A 14,753-nucleotide genomic window follows, 5' to 3' on the forward strand; every position below is an offset into this window, starting at 1 on the left:
GAACATTAGAGATAACACTGTAAAATCTGAACAAAGCCAGGGACAAGTGTGTCAAGGTTATTTAAGATGTTGATACTAAGGGAAGCTGGGTAAAGGCTATACAGGCCTCTCTGTAATGGCTATAGTTTTTTCTGGGAATCTAAAATCATCACAAAATAAAATGGTTTTGTTTAAGGAAAGCATATATTTGAGTCTTATAGCCACATAGATATCATGTGGCAGAATCTCAGCTTTCTCAAGCTTAATCCAGCACTTCTCTTCTACCCTCTGCTTGTCTATAAGTTAACACATGTGTTACTATGCCCTGGGAAACAAGGATATGGTTAAGGGGGAGCTCCTTTTGAAAACTCATTAATTGTTTCTGTTGATTAGCAACCCCACGACTGGCACCATATTTATATAGCATAATATTTCTAGATCAAAAGATGTAAAGAAAGAAGAGAGGATAAAACAAAACACATGTAGAAAGAGACAGCGACAGCAAAAGGAAAACGGCAGAACCATAAGGCAAAAATCATAGACTATATCATTCCTTTTGGTGGGAGCTGTTCTGTACTCCACAGGTGTTTGCTATGCCTGACTCCTGCTCATTTCATGCCAGCAGCATCCTCCCCCACTGTGTTAAACCAGAGCGATATCTCCAGACATTATTAAATCCTACATGGGCTAGTGTTGTGGAAGAAAAGACTGATTTGCCCCCTTATTGAGAATTACAGACCCAGACTTATATTTTGAACAGAATAAAGAACTTCTGAAGAAAGAATTATGAACTTGTTTTCTGCTACAGAAAAGAAATCCTATCTACTATCTATAGAGGCTTACTCTGTCAAGCTTTATAAGCACCTGTTCTGTTTCTTACAAGAAATTCTCCGGGTTTGATTTTCTCAAGAAATAAGAGCAATGGTAGGCAGAGAAGTCAATGGCCACACAGCCTAGTGGACAGAATCAACCTTAGAATGCAGCTGTAGCTGCTGTGAAACTCAGTACTTCACACTGGCTCTACATTTACTTTTTTCTGAGGCTGTCAGTGAGGTTCAAGACAGAAAAGGTAAAAGAAAGACAGGGAGTAACATTAGCCCAGAGGCAAGCAAAGGTTAGATGACAGCTTAGCTGAGTTCACAGCACTTACTGTTTGTCTTCAGCTTCCCAGGCTCGCTGCTGCGGCTGCCTGCCTGGTTGATGGCCTTGACCATGAAGATATACTTGGTGCCACTTTGTAGGCCATGCACAGTATAGTGGTTCTGCTTGATGTTGGGCACAATCATCCAGCTATCTGCCGAGTTACACAGACCTGCAAAGGCAACAAGACAGGTGCAATCACAGGCAATGTTTGCAAAATTTTAGATTATTTGAACTTTAAACATTGGAAAACGGAGTGCTATCTCACTTTTTATGTGGCATATACAATAAAATGATGCTCAGTGTGCTAGCTATATGGAGAACTTATTCTGTATTATGTACGTGTCCTTTGATTCTTCCACTGGGACAAGCCACTGAAAATGCTTATATTGAAAACCCTGTTCTGTGTGAACAGTCGCAGCAAAGGTGTTTTTTTTCCCCCTCTGGCATCTAATGCTTTGAATATGCACATGATGTGTTATTAAGGGTTATGAAGAAGAAGCAAAGGTGATCACGGATTGATCCCACTCTATCTTACCCTCTCCTGAATGACACTGGCCATTCAAGCTTGTTTCTCATGAACTAGGAGACTCGCAGATGGTGTGGGTATGGGATGCATGTGCTAACTAAAACCTGGCTTCATCAATTCTGATACAGTTGATTGTATTTTGCCTCCTATATCTTTGTGATCACACCCAAGCTGAAGTGGCTTTGCAGCTGGTCCCTCTAAAGAGGAAGGATATACTGCTTTGCCATGTGACTTTGGGTTTGATCATATGACTAGTTAATTGAATGGTTGAGCACAAATGACAATGTACTTGTTCCAAGAGTAGGTTTGAGGATTTCTGTTGGTCCCTTGCATCTCTGTTATTACCAGGGAAGAACCATGTTGGGGACAGTATTTTTTCAACAAAAGAGAAATGGAAGGAAGCTATTCTGATTCATTTTATGTCAACTTGATACAAACTAGAGCCATTTTGGAAGAGGATATTTTAATTTAGAAAATGCCCCACTATGGAAAAGTCTGGGGGCATTTTTTGACTGGTGGGAGAGGCCAGCTCAATGTGGGTAGTGACAGCCTGGGGTTGGTAATCCTGGGTGACATAAGGAGGATGAGCAAGCCAGTAGAGTTCTACTCCTTCATTCATGGCTTTTGTATCAAACTTCTGTCCTCTCCAGGTTCTTGCCTTGCTTGAATTCCTATTGTGACTTCCCTCAGTGAACACTAATGAGGGAGTATAAGTGAAATTAAATGCTTTCCAAGTTGCTTTTGCCATGGTGTTTCATCGAAGCAGTAGTTACTTTAACTAAAACAATAGCCTTATTATTAGGTCAATGCAGCAGCAAAACCAGCACAGGTCACCCAACTCCATCCAACTTCTAATGGAAGAGATATAAAAATGATCACCAGGGTGATCTATGATCCTGTATTAATGTTGATTCAGAAGACTGGGGCAGCAGTAGTAATGGGCAGCTTGTAGCCCAATATGGACCCTGGGAAAGTGTCCATAGGATTTTTGGCCAGCTGCATCCCTGGGATCACTGGTCCAAAGTGGAGTAGGGTTGTTCTTCTGGCTGTATTTTGCAGGATGTGGGTTGAGGATTTATGAGACTTGGAAGAACATGTAGGAAAAAGGAAGCCCATTTTGTTTTGCAGCTGACTGATGCTAGAAACTTCTTTTTGGTATCAGTCCCAACTTTCCTCTCTCCACTCATCAATCTCCACTCCTGTAGAACATTTTCTCATTTCCCTGGTGACTGGGCTGTCAGGAAGTTTCCTTTCTCAGTACTAGTCTCTGGGAAAGTGCCAGACACTTTTACTTCCTGAGGTGCTCCAAACTCAACTCACCCCCTTTCCTTTTAGGTTCATTTGCAAGTCAAAGGGTTAGATCCTTTGATCTTGAGGCAACTTATACCTTACCCAACTCTCAAAAAACAGTTCCTTATTTTTGTGGTCTCACATCCCTGAGAATCTAATGAAACCTTTCTGTGAGAAGAAATTCACAGAACACATCCTCACCAAGCCAAAAATATTTACATAGCATTGCATGATAGTCATAGGCTCTCTGAAGTCTATCTTTGGTTTATACTAAATGCTCCCTACTTATCACTTAAAAATTACACCTGGAATTATGACATATGAGAAGAAAAATTCAAAACTGTTTTGAAAATTTATTTACATTCTTTCTATCTTTTTTTAGTGTATGCTCACTTGTATGTAGTGTGCACGTGATTACATGTGGATATAAAGGGCAGAAGTTAGTAATATCGGGTGCCTTCCTTGATTATTCTCTAGTTTATTTATAGAGACAGGATCTCTCCTTGAACCTGGAACTCACCAATTCTAGATAGGTTGACCAGCCAGTTTATTCTTGGGATTTCCTGTCTGCAACCTGAATGGTAGGATTACAGGTCTCACAATGCCTTCTTGGAATTATATGTGAGTTCTGAAAATCCAAACATCGGTCTTCATACTTGAACAGTAAGCCCTTTATCTGACCCGTCTCCCAGCCTCTAAGGCTCTGGATTTTGAGAAAATAGCATTCTCATGTACCTTTTTGAGTCATTTAGACTCATGAATTTTCTGTTACTTCTTTTTATTTCTATGATTTTTTTTTAAATCAAAGGACCTTGAGACTTGAAAAATAAGCATGAAGCAAAGAAATAACTTGAGACTCACAGAACACTTTGAGTGTGTGAGACTGTATATTTAATACAGAGTAAAATAACTAAAAATGGTATCTATCTCTCCTCTAATTGTTTGTAGCTCTGCAGTTTTTGTTTTCTCCCCAAGTCTCCCTTGAGTAAGAAGAAAATGTCCCAAGTCACCAAACAGAGCTTCCCACATCAGGACAGGGTTACATCCAAATGGGTTGTTGGTCAATGGTCCCATGGAAATCCCCCAAACAACCTAGGCTGTTGCTGAGATAATTAGTTACAGTCTACGAATGAACAGGAATGTCCCATTGCTGACGACAATATCCACACAACTTACTGAACATAGAGAAGGTGAGCTTTGCCTACATAGAAACTTCACCCCTACATTCTTGTGTGTTTGCTACAGGAAGGTACGCTTTAGGCTACCAAAAGAGAGTTATAAAAAAAAATTACAGCCACAAAACCTTTCACCTGCAATGCTTTCCTTCTTGCAAAATATGCTAGTGCAATGGTGGCACAAAGCTTGTGGGAGTCACCAACTACATTTGATTTGACTTAAGTCCCACGCCATGAGATGGGACCCATACCCAATACAGGTTGAGTGACCAAGAACCAGAGACAAGACAGACCACAGAACTAGGATCAGAGCCTTATTAGAGATCATTAGAGAAACTTTTTCCTGTAGCTGATGGGAACAAATACAGAGACCCACAGCCAGAAATTATACGAAGAGAGAGACCTTGGTACATACAACTAAATGGGATGTCTCCATCAAATTCCTCTCCTCAGAGCTCAGGTAACCCCATGGAATACAAGTGGAAAGAGAGTAAGAGTAAGTGAATAAACCATATTGGAAAAGTAAGACCCTATAAGTCAACATGAGTGAAGCTTGTATGATTCAGACTGATACATCATGCAAAAGGCCTACACAGGTTTACTTCATGTCTCCTCTCTATATATTATAGCTTTCAGTTTAGTGTTTTTCTGAAACTATTGATTTTGTGAATGAGGGTGCCTCTGAGTTTTGTGCTTTCTCTTGGGGTTCTCTGCCTTGCCCAACTTCAATGTGATGGCCTTTGTTTCATCTCATTATATTTATCTTATTATATTTTATTTTATGCTTTGTTGTTGTCTCTTAGAAGTTTGTGGTTTTCTAATGAGAGGTAGAAAGGGAATGGATCCAGGTGAGAGGAGAGGTGGTTAGGAATTGGGTCGAGTATTGTGAAGGGAAACTCTAATCAGGATATATTATATGAGAAAAAAAGTCTATGGGGGGAGAAGTGGGGGGAGAAGAACACACTCCTAAATGCTATGGGGACTGGATAACTTTCCCTACTCTATATTCCCTTTGATACTTCCTCACTAAGCCTTTTTCTAGAAATCAGCTGTAACAAACTGTATTTCTGGAGCCTGCTGGAGGCAAATATTAGATTTTGATTCAACCAAACTTTGGCATTTTGAACTCTGTTATTCAGTCCTCAAGAAGCCTATAATTTACTTGAAGACATTGAATAATATTATTAAAATAGTAATAAAACAAAATTAACTTTTCTATCTTAGTATAATCCACTCATATCCTTAGGTCTTTGACAAAAGCCGTCAGGCGTGAATGCAAAACAATAATAGCATTCAGCAGATTCAAATGAGAGTCCTATCAACTTCAATGCTTTTGCACTGTTCCTGTTTAATTGCACATATTTCAATGAAATGACTACAGTGGTCAAAGATGGAAAAGATAAAAGTGCTTAAATAAACTTGCCAGTCTCTCTACAAACCTGAAACTTGGTTTAATGTGGTAGGGAATGCTTAGAGCAATATCATAGAGCAGATGTCTGAAATTGGTACAAACTGTAACTTGGCTTCCAACCATAAATTTTAACTCAACCAAGATTTAGTGTATCAGACCCTCACCCTAAAAAGCCAGGATGTGGGACTGACTATCCTATTTTGCAGAAGTCACTAATTTTTTCCTTGAATATTATGGAGTAGTAAATAATAGTACTAAAAATTTACTAGGTAGCTTTACAGTAAGCAAGCTACCTTCAGAATCACTAACCATTTTTGTTAACCTTTATACTAAGTACTATTATTGTGAGGATAATAATTTATAATTTATTGGAAATACCAGAAAATAACCACTGACAATGTTCTTTTGGGACCTTTATGTTGGGGGTTCCTTGAACTATACATTAAATGTTTTGTTAGTGTTGGTCTTATACCATCTTGTACCACCTAATATCTTACACTTTTGCTACCTTGATTTTGCATTGTGCCAGGATCAGTGGGCAGATTTACTTTATCTTTTTATAAAACACCTACATAACTATCCTAATTGAAACTTCACTTTCTCCTAGACTTGTCTGCGTGCTCTGCTGTTTACAGACTGCCATGTAGGGAGAAATATTAAAACAACAAATGAAACCAGAATATCATTGGTTTGTAATGAAGCATGATTGAGCTATCATTGGTTTGTAAATGAAGCATGATTGAGCCTTTGACTTTGTATAGTACTTTTTCATTGACAATGAGTCAGAAGCATTTCTCTCCTACTGTAGCACATTAAAAGATCTTAATTACATTGGGGAATTTGAGAGCCTTGCACAGCAATTGCCACTTTGCTGCAGAATATTGTACAGTGTGGACACTGTTTACTGAGGCTGTTCATGGATTTCGAACAGCTTTTGGTTCTTCTAACTATTTAGACATAAATAAATCATGCTTTTTTTCTTCAGTATAAAATAATACATACTTCATAGCTTTCATGAATGCTTTCAAAGTGACTAAAATATATACATATAACTATTTCACATGATAGCCTCAAGAAATGTGACTTCTGCTTATTTTGCAAGTGACAAGAACAGTTTTCTGGTAATAATACCCTGATCTGAGCTTTTAAAGAACATAGGACAAGTGGTTTTGGTAAGCTTTGTAAATTAACTATGTATCTATGTGTTACTAAGAATGTTTATAACATTATATAGTCAAAATTCTACCAATGAGATAAACAATAAAGTAGTATTATTTTTGCATTTGTGCATGTGTATTTGTGAGAAATGTAATGAGATTAAATAGTTAGTTCTAAGATATTATCTAGTTCCCCCTCAATAAAGCAAGTCAAAAGTAATTAACTATAGTTTGTTGCAACAAAAGAGGGAACCATGTGCCTAGTGGCACAGGAAGCCCTGGGTAGGTTTTGAAAATGTTTTCAAAATTTCAGTAGAGTTTTACAGTAGATCTTGTTAGTAAAGGGTACTCAATCAAATAATAGGACCTTGGACAACTAGCAGTTATAAAGAGCCTTCACATGGGCACTGCATAAGAAGCTCTGATGGAAACAATCCTGCTAAATATACAATAAATGAGTTTTCTAAGTCTAATAAAATTATTTCAAAGAAATACAATATTCCTCACATGGACCAACAACTGCTTTTTTGGTATTAAATAACTCCATTTTTTTACTTATTCACTTATCAAATGTTCACTTACATATTCACTTAACCACATTTTGCCATCTTTTGCTTTCCATCTTTAAGTCTAATAAATCTTTCTTTAGCTTAGTTTACCAAGCATGCTAGTAGTATAATACATTAATAATTATAAATATTTATAATATAATTAATTATAAAATAATTAATAATATCAATATAGTACAATAACAATATAATCCAAAATAATTCCTCAAATGAAATCAACAACATATTTTCCATCTTTCTGTCTTTTGTTTTTCCTACTGTACTATATAGTATAGAAACAGGCTTTGCATTGGTTAAATTAGGCCTTGGATTTATTAAGAAATCATGTAGATAATACATGTTTACCTTGTTTTAAATTGGGTTTCTCTTGTTTAGCTTGTAGTGCAAATGTCCAAAGTAAGTGAAATGTAAGCTCCTCCAACTGCTAAAATGTATTTAAAATATCACCTGTCACCTCTCTGAAGGGCAATTTGGCAATGCCAATCAAAATTAAAATGCAAATAATCTCTTCTTATCAATTATATCTCAAGAGATTATACTAGAAACATAATTTTGTATGCATGAAAGGGAAATATGCAAGGATATTCATAGGGAAGCAATGTTTGCAGAAATTGAAAAAGAGCTAGTGTTCATCAATAGAAGATGGGACAGATAAATCGGGGCATGAATTTGAAATAGGTTACCATACTGCTTCAGAAAGTGATGTGGCATTTCTTTATTTGTGCAGAAATATAACAGTCTCTTATTACATTTACTGTCTTAAAAAAGTAAATATCTGCAAATGGTATGAAAATACACAGGGAGGCATAAATTTTTCATGCAACAGGACCTGTGAAACTGGGGACAAATGATTTCATAAGAATTCAGTTTTAGAAGGAGGGTGATTCAGACTGGTCTCCAAAGGCATTTAGAGTATGTAAAAGACAGTGACAGTGTTCCCAAGGCTGAGGAGTCTTTTTTTCAGAAGTAGTTTCTATCTCCTGTCAGCTGAGCACCACTTAGAGATCCTGTTTACTCCCTACACCTTAGCTAGTTTCCTTGAAAGGTTCATCCTGTCCTCTCCACTCTTTTTTCAGGGTTGGCAAATCAGACTGTTCACCTGAGCCTATTACTGTCTAGCTCAATTCCCCAAACATAAAATTCAAAGCTGAACAGCTCTACATGGTATAGTTCTTGTCTCTGGGCTTGAGTGACTAATGACTGATGACATGTATTTTCTGAAGTCAGCTTCATGGTTTTGTGTCTCATAATTCTTTTTTACTGCTTTCTCTTTTCCACTCAATTTTCTAGCCACGCATTATCAAGTAAGATCTTCTAGTATGCTCTACTACTTCACTCTTTGTAGGTTTTGTTTAAGCCGACACAGCTGTCTGAAGATATCTTTATGTCAGTTCCATGTAGCCACAACCTCTCAAGAATCAGTTTAACCATAACTCTCCTCCAAGGCCTTTTGGTCACATCTACTTTTGACTCCTCTCTGGTCCCTACCTACAAAATGTGTCACCAAACTGTCCTTGACATAACACTTTACAACTCACTTGTCTACTCATAAAAATTGCAAGAGTTTTATGAATGCTTCCAAGACAAACCAACTAGGGGAAGGGAAAAAGGGGAAGGTGAGAAAGAGGATAGAGAGTGAGAAGAGAAAGGAGGGAGGTAGAGAGAAAGACATCTGACAAAAGTGTCTGAGGGAGTTAATTTGCACTTTAGTCACTGTGAAGCTAGCATCTTTCTGTACTGCCCTTACAATTAGTCATCTACCAAATTTCTATTTAAAGTACCATGTATCTGAGAACTACATATACTAGGAATGACCTGTTGACAGAGAGAAGTTTTCTTTTTTTAAAAAAAAATCACAGTAAATTAATAAGGATGTGTTTAAAATATCTCTGTGGAAAAGCAATTTTACTGTATTCTGTTTTGATATGTTCCATATATCCATTTCCATGCTGGGCTAGTTTTCTGTCAATTTAATACAAGCTATAGTCATTTATCAAAACGGAACTTTAATTGAGAAAATGTCCTATAAGCTAGATCAGCGGGAAACTCTTTGAGGGCATTTTCTTAATTGTTGACTAGCCTAAGAGGACCAAGCTTACCGTGGGCAGTGCCACCCTCAGGCTGGTGGTTGTGAGTGCTCAACAAGCCATGAGGAGCAAGCCAGGATGCAGTGTTCCTCCACGGCCTACTCATTACTTCCTATCATGATTTTCCTGGATGGAGAACTTTAAGCTGTAAGGTGAAACAAACCCTTTCCTCTAAAAGTTGCACTGGTTATGGTGTTTCATTACAACAATAGATACCTAACCAAGAAAATCACTAAAGAAGATTCCTCTGGAAAGCAATATCTTTGACCACTTGGCCATTTGTACAATTCTATTTAAATAACTCAGCTACAACCTTTATGGCCAGTTATTGCTGTTTTAGTTGGTTATAAGGCCAGCTATTGCTATTTGAGTTGGTCATAATATTCACAATGCCAAAAATCAAACAAGCATCAGTGACAAAGGAGCCCATCTGTATCCTAGGTAAGCCTAGTTCTTCCCAGGAGGTGTAGGTTACTAAGATTTGAAGTTACAGCCCTAAACCACATCTGAATGGGACCTGATACTTAAAGAATTCTTTTGCTTTTCATTTTACTAAGTTTTTTCTTTTATTTTTCTTCCTTCCTTCTTCCTTTTTTTCTTCTTATTTCTTTCTTTGAAAACTGAAACATTTAAAATAGTAAATAAAATTAAATGCATGATAAAATAACTAAAGCATATTAACCCAGAAGTTGCTGTTAGTCCTATGAAGCATCATATATTCTTTTGTATATATGTATATGTGCAGGGGGCAGGATACATACTTGTGTGTGAGTATGGATATATGTACACATAGTTGCACATGTATGTGGACTCTATGGTCAACACTATGTATCTTCCTTTGTCCTACTTCACTTTATTTTTTACCCAGTGTCCCCTTGAAACTTGTGACTTGCTGATTAAGTTATACTGGCTTGCCACGAATTCCTAGGATTCTATCATTTTCAATTTCCTCCAATACTGGGGTTACAGGTAAATGCCACCAGGTTTGGTTATTTTGCATGGATACTAGAGACTACAACTGACTTTTTCTATGTTTGCAAGATAAACACTTTTACTGACAGCTGGTATTCCTAGTTCTCCCATAAATTTCTTTCCAGTGACATTTTCTCTACTCCATCCAAGAACTAACCAACATCCTAATTAATATTTATACTTTTAACCTCTACACTTTAAGCAAGAATAGTTTGATTTGATCTTTAAATTATGAATGGATAAATGAATTTACAGTGTATATGATGTTACCAGCTTCTTTTGTCAAACTGCATCCACATGGTTTTCCAGAAGTTGTTAATTTTGTTGATTTTTGACCATCTATTTTCATTATTGCAATAAAAGTGAGCATTATCCATTTCTTGAACAGGAAAAAGAAATCAATATTCTAATTTTATTCCTTCCTCATCATCTTCTTTTGGTGTTTATATTCCTTTACTCAGCTTATCTGAAAACAGTCATTACACTGAGAAGTAAATGAGTCATGAGATACTCACTAACGACATTGGCTTGTCCAGTGAATATGGTGTACTGGAGTTCATAGGAGACCACACTGAACTCATCATCCGAAGTCCAGTGGACAGTGATGGTGTCATAGGAAGCCGTGCAGAGCTCTTCTCTAATTGTGGGAGGGTTGGGAGCTGTTGGCATCAAGAATGCATATCAGTGGAGCAGCATATACCATTAGGACAAAGTTTGGCGATATTTAACTCTTAGAACAAGTCTTCCCAAATAGGTCTGTATGAACTACTATTATACAGAAAGAGATATTAGGTTCCAAAATGTTTAGTTGTCTGCTTATGGAATTTTTTGGCTCATTTGTGGTTTTTTTGTAAGCAGAAATTGCTACTGCCAGCCAGCCATTAAGATACTATATCAATTTATCATGAGAATATATTTATGAGGTTAGGAAACAATAGCTTCTTGTGTATGAAGAAAAATACATCAAAGAAAAATCAACCAAGACAAACTTTCATAATTTTATTCACTTTTGGTGGTGCAATTGGAAAACCTTACTAGTAAAGGACGATATGGTAAATGTTTTAGATATTGTAGAACAGACTTTTGCTCTTGCAACTACTTAACCATGCCTTGAGAGCAGATGCATATAATTTGTACATAAATGAGTATGGCCATACTCTAATAAAAATTCATTTACAAAATAGCCACAGGGTCTGATTTGGCCTGAAACATGCTTTGCCAACCTCTCATCTACATGACACCAGATATTTGAAAACTATCACTGTAATCTGCTAGCAAATCAACTAAATAATTTAAATTGTCCTTTATTAGATATTTGATGTCTTGGTAAAATTATTAGTGTACTCCTAATTTCATTTCATTTTTCACTTTATAGGTGGCATGTTTAAATAAAAAGACTACAATTAGCAAGCAGTCATCTTTTAGAAATACATTTTCATTTACTGTGAAACCATGAATGCTTGTGCTTGGTTGCTTTTATCACTACAGAATCCTTTTGTTTTATTTGTTTTATAAAGCCAGCAGCTCAAAACTTTAAATCTTATCAAAACATGTGATTTTCTAACCACTTACTCAGGATTAATTCCAATAAGCAATTTTATTAGTAGAACAATCACTGACGAAAAGCCAAAGCTACAAGTGTTTTGTGTTGGCAATAATATTTTAAGGTAGAGGGTTACAAACTATATTTATTCTTTTTGTTGCTTTATTTTGTGTAATCATTTGCCTGCATGTATGCCTATGTATCATATGTGTCTGTCATGCTTATGGAGTCCATAAGAGGGCATAAGGTTACAGATGATTTTAGCTACCATGTGGGTGCTGGGAATTAAACCTTGGTCCTCTGGAAGAGGATCCAGTGCTCTTATCCACTAAGCCACCTCTCTAGCCCACAGCAGCTATTTTCGTAAATAAAGTTTTATTGGAACACAGTTTTATTGGATTCACTCAAGTATTGTTCATCTATGGTGTTTTCATGCAGAAGCAAAGCTAAATAGTTACAAGCATATGGCTTGCAAAACCTAAGACATCTACCATATGACCTTTTTCAGTCCAAGTTTACCAGCCTGTGGTTTAGAGAATTGATCCACAGATTTTCTTCATACTCTTCTTATATTGGAGCTGAATTTCAAAGAGAAAACGTGTTTACATTCTATGATTTTACTTAAACCACTGTGTAGGTCTTTTCTGTTCTAGATTAGTTCCTGACTAGAATTGGTAAATTGTAAAGAAACCCAGAGAGGGGCAGGGCCTTTATAGAAATGACAAATTTTAAATTCCAATTTAATTGTCTTCCCTCTGACATTTGAAAAGACATTTAGCACAAATCTCAAGAAGCTTTGCCTGATGAATTTCATAGACTCTCCATTAATTTAAAAAAAAAGGGGCTCATCTGGATCTGATGGTTCACATTTATAATCTCAATCCTGGGAAGGCAGGGGCAGGAAGAATGTGAGTAGTCTAGGTTATATAGTAGATCCAAAACCTAGTCTAATTTTCACAGTAGATCTCAAAATGATATCCATAAATTAAAAATAAGTAAGCAGGAAAGAAATAAGCACTCATTATAATTGTTCAAGCATTTTCCTGGAAATGTGTGTTTGAGCATCTGTCTTCTGAAGAGCCTACATGTGAAATTTAGTTTTGAGCAGTGTGACTTGGATACACAGGAATAAGTGATACCAATCAGGAGATTCATTCCATACAGATCCAGCTATGTCATAAAATGTGTTTGTTTTTATCTATGTGGCCATTGTTGCTGTGAGATCACTGCTGAATAAACCAGTAAAGAACAACTTAGTCTTTCATAAGCCAAATAGTTAATTGAATTCTTTCTCCATTAACCATTGTGGAAAGACTGGATTTTTTCCTCTCCACATAACAATATATGATTAAATAGACAGAAAATGTAAGCTCAAAATAGGCAAGTAGCTGTGAGCCACATGGCAGTAGCTGCAACCAGGAAGGAAATGTCACCTCTATGGGTTATTAACTTGACATACCACTTAGAGGCATGTCATTGGAAAAAAAATCTTGTTTGCACAGCCAGGCAGGCTAACCCTGTTTTGATTGTAAACCCAATGGGTTTGTCCTACAAAGTCAATTTCTAATTTTCTGTAAATGAAAACTGCAGCATGCTGTCAATTTTAATACGCACACAATCAGTACCAGAACTGTTATTTTCTTCTCTTCATCACAAACACTACACAAGGAATGGTGGACTAATATGCCAAACACTTGATTTCCTGCTTGTAAATATTGGATCAACTATTTGGACTTGGCAGTATCAGCCAAGTATTGTATGTTATGGCAAGAATTGACGTTATGTCTAGAAGTGGACTGAATTTGGGGTTAAGGGCTCAAAAAGCAAAATTGCAAGTATCTGACAGTAGCTTTTTGATTGGCCTAAACAGCCATTGTGATGACATATGGCATGAATGTTAAATTTTGTGCACAGTAGCTTCACAATTTCTTTTTTAGTCAATGAGTTCATGTTTCTACAGAAACTGAAACAAACATATATTTTGAGTATACTATTAATTGTTGGGAAATGAAGATACATTTTTGTTGACCAAACAAGTATAGCAAAATGACGTGGTAAGAAAGACCATGTTCCTGAGCAAATATTTAATTTTCTAGTTTCCTCTGGCCTTGGGAATGAGCTTTTAACATGGATCTGGTCCATGAGACTTAGTGAAAATTTGCTAGGTTGGTCTTTTGTGGAAAAGCTTCAGTTTTATAATAAACAAAGCCATACTTGACTAGCCAAGAGTGTTTGCTGTTATTTTCTCCTCTTCCTTGTACTTTTGAATAAAACATCTGTAGTAGATAGAGTATTCATGTTGTAGAAAGACAGCAAATGAAGATGTCAGAGCAGGAAAAGAGAAATTTATGAAAAATATATTGCACTGTTATTTAGTAGCTGTGAACACCATGTAGCTGTTTAACTTCTAATTATATTTATCTCAGTTAAAAATCACGACCCACCATACATAGTTCATGGTTTCAATAACTAATAAGTTGGCTATCATGGATACAGAACATTTCTATCACAAAAGAAAGTTCTACTAGATGGTAGTAGTTTAGACAAAACTCAGACAAAAGGTAAGGAAAGGTGGCATTACACCCATACATATTTCAAAGAAAGTTTGGTTCCTTAGAGTGAATGCTTTGTGAAACAAACTCTTTCTTCTTTAGTAGGAGCCATACATTTGAAAGAGAAGTATACAAGACAAGGAGATGTCTTATAGGATAACTCACTCTGCTTGCAAATGCAGAATTAAGGCTAAAAAGGGCAGTTGTGGTTCTCACAATGTAAAAAAAAAATAAATAAATAAAAAGCAAAAACTCCTTGCTTTCTATCCAGACACTACTAAAACAAATGCTACACCATGTTCTCTCTCTTTGGCTACACCCTCCCCAACCACTCTCCCACAAACATGCA

At 36.5% G+C, this 14,753-nt stretch overlaps 1 protein-coding gene across 1 annotated transcript in view; it reads right to left on the bottom strand.

Annotated features, from left to right (window-relative positions):
* Positions 1-14,753, bottom strand: part of Mid1 (midline 1) — an 88,097-nt gene that overhangs the window by 17,294 nt on the left and 56,050 nt on the right. The window contains 2 exon segments of the mRNA XM_032890258.1: positions 1,130-1,291; positions 10,825-10,968. Coding sequence (XP_032746149.1) covers positions 1,130-1,291; positions 10,825-10,968 — 306 coding nt within the window.

The sequence above is a fragment of the Rattus rattus genome, chromosome X (assembly GCF_011064425.1).
Source record: "Rattus rattus isolate New Zealand chromosome X, Rrattus_CSIRO_v1, whole genome shotgun sequence".
In the NCBI taxonomy this organism is placed as follows: domain Eukaryota; kingdom Metazoa; phylum Chordata; class Mammalia; order Rodentia; family Muridae; genus Rattus; species Rattus rattus.